This window comes from Garra rufa, chromosome 7 (genome assembly GCF_049309525.1).
Source record: "Garra rufa chromosome 7, GarRuf1.0, whole genome shotgun sequence".
NCBI classification, from domain to species: Eukaryota; Metazoa; Chordata; class Actinopteri; order Cypriniformes; family Cyprinidae; genus Garra; species Garra rufa.
Window position 1 is genome coordinate 36,468,597 of NC_133367.1, and position 6,817 is coordinate 36,475,413.

At 34.1% G+C, this 6,817-nt stretch overlaps 1 protein-coding gene across 1 annotated transcript; it reads right to left on the reverse strand.

Moving 5' to 3' along the window:
* Positions 1–1,960: 1,960 nt before the first annotated feature.
* On the reverse strand, positions 1,961–6,108 carry LOC141339261 (stonustoxin subunit alpha-like). Its single transcript, XM_073844891.1, has 3 exons — positions 5,956–6,108; positions 3,796–3,849; positions 1,961–3,604 (listed from the first exon to the last, which is right to left on the reverse strand). Exons 2-3 carry the CDS (start codon positions 3,818–3,820, stop codon positions 3,069–3,071), a joined length of 561 nt encoding a protein of 186 aa, XP_073700992.1. The 5' UTR covers positions 3,821–3,849; positions 5,956–6,108; the 3' UTR covers positions 1,961–3,068.
* Positions 6,109–6,817: the final 709 nt, after the last annotated feature.

The window sequence follows — 6,817 nt, forward strand, 5'->3', positions numbered from 1 at the left end:
CTGGAACTTCAAAGGCGGTAGCAGCAGCGCTTCAAACGAGCATCATAAACGCACCCCTGTGCTGCGACTGAAGGCATGCGGGACAACCGCACAAGCGCAGATGGAAGCATTCTCATCAAACACAGCCACAGACAGCACTGTGTGATCAAACACAGGCCTGAATAACACATCCGAGCAGAGCGCATTAAAGCCGCATACCTGTAACGCGTCTGAGAAGTTGCGCCCAATCTGCTACTTTCATTCAGTCCACGCGCACGTTCAGCCCAGAGAGCACGAGCGTTTTGAACTGTACTTCAGGGTAGTTGCAGTAAAAAAAACGCGTGAGGTCAGCAGCGCTGCACAGATAATATCAGCAGAGTGATTGACGTCACATGTTGAGCTCAACGGCTTCAGCTGATCCGCATTCGATACCGATCTGCGGCAGAGCGGCGACGCGCACTTCATGGCAGGAAATCAGCGCTTGTTACGTTTCAATGAGGAGCAAAATATGGCAGGCGCCGACAAATGTAAACTAGTGGTCTTTAAAAGCGCTTTTCAAACTATTTGTTTCTCCTTCAGATTTTGTGTTATATATATATATATATATATATATATATATATATATATGTGTGTGTGTGTGTTGATTAAATTAAATTGACGTGGTTTTAAATGTATTCATTGACATCGTATTAAATATTTTACACTGTCAAAAGTTTGTGAACAGTAGATTTTTAATGTTTTTAAAGTCTCTTCTGCACACCAAGCCTGCATTTAGTTTTTCCAAAGTACAGAAAAAAACGGTAAAATTGTGATTTTTAATAACTGCGTTCTATTTTAATATATTTTAAAATGTAATTTATTCCTGTGGTTTCAAAGCTGAATTTTTAGCATAATTACTCCAGTCACATGATCCTTCAGAAATCATTCTCATATTCTGATTTGCTGCGAGAAAAAAAAAAAAAAAAAAAAAAAAACATTTATTATTATTATTATTAGTAGTAGTAGTAGTAGTAGTAGTAGTAGAATTTTTTCAGGTTTATTTATGAATAGAAAGTTCAGAAAAACATGATTTATCTGAAATAGAGATCTTTTGTAACATTATAAATGTCTTTGTCATCATTTTTGATCAATTTAAAGCATCCTTGCTTAATAAAAGTATTAATTTCTATAATTTCTTTCCCAAATTAAAAAAACTCCAAGCTTTTGAATGGTATAGTGTATAATGTTTTTCCAAGTCTTTTATTTCAGATAAATGCTGATCTTTGGGTCTTCCTATTCATCAAAGATTCCTGAAAAAATTTGCTCAACTGTTTTAAATATTGATGATAATAGTAGTAAATAATATCTATATATTTTTTTTACTTGAACAGCAAATCAGCATATTAGAATGATTTCTGAAGGATCATGTGACACTGAAGACTTGAGTAATGAGGCTGAAAATTCAGCTTTGATCACAGGGATAAATTACAATTTAAAATATATTCAAATAGAAATCTGTTATTTTAAATAGTAAAAATATTTCAAAATTATTTCAGGTCAAACAATTGCAGGCTTGCTGAGCAGAAGAGACTGCTTTAAAATAAAAACATTAAAAATCTTACTGTTCAAAAACTTTTGACTGGTAGCTAAATGTCCAAATGTCAAAATTTTGGTACATGTAGAAGTTTAATAATATTTAATGGACATCTGCCCCACAAACAGTCATGTTGACCATTAACGTGAGAAATGTTATCTTTAGGCAAATTCATTTGACAGGGAAAAATTGTGAGCCGATGCTTTTATAAGAAGGGATTATAAACCGATGCTTCTACCTAGTGGCGGTAAATGGTATTACATAAGAATACCGGAAGCGTGTTTGACTATAACTTGCAATGTTGGCCATTACTGCATAAAGGTTGTAACTGAGGTATTGGATTCAGAGACTATGTTTAACAAACAGGTAAAACGTCCTTTTCATGAAAACTTATTATCAGAGGTTTAGTGTTTATTTTTTCTGTGCGATACACTAAATATAAGATCATTATATAGAGATATTATACAGAATTAGGGGATTTACATTTGAATGGAGACACAGGTGGTTCTCACCAATGGTAAAACATTAGAACATGCAATAGAACATGCTTAACAACAACATCCTGTGAAGTTAAAACCCTTGAAATGAGGACATTCTCTTATCTCTTACTCATGAAGACATATGTGACCCTGGACCACAAAACCAGTCATAAGGTAAAATTTTACAAACCTGAGATGTATACATATGAAAGATCAATAAATAAGCTTTCTATTGATGTATGGTTTGTTAGGATAGGACAATATTTGGCCGAGATACATCTATTTGAAAATCTGGAATCTGAGGGAGCAAAAAATCAAAATACTGAGAAAATCACCTTTAAATCTGTCCACATTAAGTTCTTAACAATGCATATTACTAATCAAAAATTACATTTTGATATATTTATAGTAGGAATTTTACACAAAATCTTCATGGAACATGATCTTTACTTAATTTCCTAATGATTTTTGGCATAAAAAAAAAATCAATCATTTTGACCCATACAATGTATTTTTGGCTATTGCTACAAATATAACCCAGCGACTTAAGACTGGTTTTGTGGTCCAGGGTCACATATATCACTTGAAACCACACAATCATAAGATTAAAATCCTTCAGCTACACTCTGAAAAAAAAGGTGCTTGACGATGCCATATAAGAACCTTTTTTGTCTAAATGGTTCCATAAAGAGCCTTTAACATCTGAAAGACCTTTCTGTTTCACAAAAGGTTCTTTGTGGTGAAAGAAGGTTCTTCAGATTATTAAAAGATAAGAAAGAGATGGTTCTTTAAAGAACCTTTGACTGAATGGTTCTTTGTGAACCAAAAATGGTTCTTCTATGGCATTGATGTGAAGAACCTTTTAAAGAACCTTTATTTTTTAGAGTGTAACTAACAAGTTAAAAAAAGCAAAAAATCATAACTACCATACAGTGATCCCAGAAAGTATTTAGACACTTAAGTCACACTTAAAAATGTCTGAATTTCTTTGAGTACTTATTGGAGCCACGGTATATTTTGTAGTGAATATAAATTATTCATCTTGTTGATCCTGTCAGAGACACTGAATTAGTATAAAGCACAAATCCAGCATAGAGGGGTTCAGTGAATGTGGTGTTGAATGTGTGTAAGTGTCTGAGTGTGTTTGTGTCAGAGATGCTGTAGAAGGACAGAATGCCATCCGCCTCGTCCAAATACACTGCTACTTTGTTTAAGGGAGGTTCTGGGGGAGGTATATGCGTTCCCATATTGTCATGCCAAGCAATCAGTTTCTCTCCGAAGCAGCTCAGAATCCAAGATTTGTCATTGGCTCCGAACCTGGTGTCAAAACATTCTCCTTTCCTGCCGATTCCTTCATATGACACCACCATATCACCCAACCCACTCCATTCAGCCTCCCAGTAACAGCGTCCACACAGACGCTCTTTACACAGAACCTGCGGAAGGCCATCAAACCTCTCTGGATTATCAGGATACGACACTGGTTCTGGATTACACACCAACTTTTTGTTGCCCTCCACAACAGAGAGACGATTGTGTACTGTGTTTGCATCCAGTGTGAGATCACAGAAATCTGCATGTAAGAAACAAGAACATTAATGAATCCACAAAATATGTTCAAGAACCAAATTGGCCTTGGATCTACTTTTCGGATCCACATAAATATTTTTGACTACATGTACACAGAAAACATTTTATACTTGAGAACGTATTCTGGTATTTTGTAAAATTATGTCCTGTGAAGAAATGTATGCGAAGACCTACATTTTAGAAGTTCTTCTCTAGTCATCTTCTCTCCGCTGTGTTCCAAGTTCCAGACTGTTGAAGAAAAAGAAAAGTTTAAAGTGTCATGTTATATTCATTGGACTCAACATCACCAAATAAACATAACAAATAGAACATAGTAAATTATCTAATAAAGGCACAGTTCACTCTAAACTTAAAATTCTGTCATTAATTACTCACCCTCATATTGTTTCAAACCCATAAGACCTTTGTTCATCTTCAGAACACAAATGAAGATATTTTTGATTAAATCCAAGAGGTTTCTGACCCTGCATAGACAGCAGCACAACTACCATGTTCAAGGTCTTATGAATGTGTGTTGAAGAGCTACATAAGTATACTTTTGTTTTCTTTGCGCACAAAAATTATTCTCATTGCTTCATAACATTACGGTTGAACCACTAATGTCACATGGACTATACCTTTCTAGGCTTGAACGTGGTAGTTACATTGCTGTCTATAGGGTCAGAAAGCTCTTGGAGTTCATCAAAAATATCTTAATTTGTTTTCTGAAGATGAACGAAGGTCTTATGGATTTAATGAGGGTGAGGGTGAGTAATTAATGACAGCATTTTACATTTTTGGGTGAACTATCTCTTTAAATATAATAAATAATATTTTGCTTTCCATCCTTTACTAGAGTATTTTTTGTAGTTTATTAAGGAGCACTGAAGGTACCAAGGCACATATTGTATCCATTAGTTTTCTTCTTTTTCGGATTTTGAGTCGACGCATAGAACCGCTTGTGGCAAAGTTATACCATAGAGGTTATGCTATAGAGGACAGTCTCAACATTAACTATAGAAAATGTTCTTTAGTGCCACCAACTGTCCACATTTGCACTTATGTTTGTGCTAATAACTTTTGAAAAGTAGAGGAAAGACATTATTTACCATCATGTGAATTTTCAGAAAAAGTTAAGTTCGTTTTTTCACCAACTTTGATCATTTTCAGATACTGCTGGCAAAAATGTAGAAACTAAAAATGTTTCAGTAAACAAGTGTAAAAATGTGGCTTACTTCGGAACAGTTTGACCATAAATCATCAATGGTCTTGTTAGATTCTGTGTCAAACAATACCAAATTTTTCCAATTCAGCTATTTTGGGGATTTGCCATTTGAACCTATACAAACATTCCAGAAGTTTTGTGAGCCATGAATCTCACCTCATTCTATTGCTTTTCGTCCTATACAGAATAAAATGTTACTTTTTTTTTTTTTTTTTTTTTACAGTTGGCTTGCTTTTTTCAATCTGCTTCTTTGACCTTTTTAACATATCAATCTCAGGCCACAGCCCTGCGGAGTTTATCTTCAACCTTTAAAGTGATCTAGTTATTCAAGTCTTCCATGCTTGTTTGAAAGCCACAGGTATGTGTTTAGTGAAGCAGAGTTGGAACTAAACTCTGTAAAACTGTGGCCTTCCAGGAGTTTGACACCTCTGTCCTAGATCATCTGCTGGAATGGCATTTTTTTTTTTTTTTTTTTTTGATATCTCAAACCGTTTTCATGTAACTAATCATCAAAGTTGATATAAAGCCACATAAATCAGAATAAAAGTGAAAGGTTCCTTTCAGATTGAACCTTTAATAATCTGTTTAAGAAAACATTAGTCATGTAAATGCTGAGTTAGATAAAAAGTCCTTGTGACTAAATGTCGTAACTCCATTGGATCAGCAAAACCTCATAGCTCCACCATGTGTCCCTGTCTCCATTCTAAATGAAGTACTGCAGTAAGTACAATGTTTTCGTTGATTGAGAAACACCATTTCTATAAAGGTTAATAATTTATGTGTTTGAGGAGTGATGAAGAGTGGCTTAGAGAGTGGCATTTGCCATTTAGTTCATGTCCAATACTGCTTTAAATAGCCTTTGCATAGTACTTTGTCTTTTATAACAAGATATTTTGGCCAAATATTTTCAACAGTAGAATAAACTGAGCCCTCATCTATAAACTTTGTAAGTTGATGAAAACTTGGTTTAGGTCAAATGTTATTAATAGGATTAATGGTAAGCCACAACACAGTGTTTAAATATTCAGAAACTACTATTTTTTTTTTAAATCAAATTTCCTAAAAAGTACAGAGTTTGGAAACACAAGGTTTCTGTCCAACAGCGACAAGATATATGATTTTAAAATTACCTCTGCTTCTTCAGTTCTTCAGCTTCTTAGAGAGCAGCTTCACTCCTGAATCCTGAAGTATTGTTACTCAGGTCCAGTTCCTTTAGACAGCAGTTTGATGATTGTAGAGCTGAAACAACACTAATCAGTGAACGTTCAGGCTGACAGTCTAAATACAACACTGAAACATTGCGTAATTGATTTGTAAGCTAGCACCACACCCCATGGTTTCTTGACAAAACATTGCATTAGAATCAAGCAGAGATTTCAGTGAACAGTGTAAGTTATATGTATAAGTATAATGCTCATAAAGTGATACAAATTATATCTATCTCTGCTGTAACATGATTGAAAACTGTGAAGACCAAAAATCACTGAGCCAATGGTCTCATGATTTTAGTCAAATGTCAAATAACTAGTACCTTTGAACATATGCAATATCTCTCTGTATAATGTGAAGGTATAACACCATATAACCTCAATTTTATGACTGTTTTAAAACCACCTCAGCCTTTCCAGTTGGCAGTTTACCCACATTGATTCCAAAGTTCAGAGTTTGATAAATGACACATGCCTTTGAATGTATATAGTAGTCAACATTTGAAGTGGATCAAAAAAGTTGATCAAAGTTGTCCTAAGAACAGGTATTGTTTTGGTTTTAGGACAACTTTGATGAAAGGTTAATTAAATCATAAAAATGTAAAATTAAAATAAATAATTTTAAAATAGCAATCAAAATTATTCACTTATTGAAAAAGATGAAATATTTTATGTTTACCTGTTGGCCATATGACCATCAGAGATCCGTGAACATGTAAACATTATACTAAATTATTATTAAAACATTTATTTTAAAATCTCAGGGGTAAGTAAAGGGGTCATT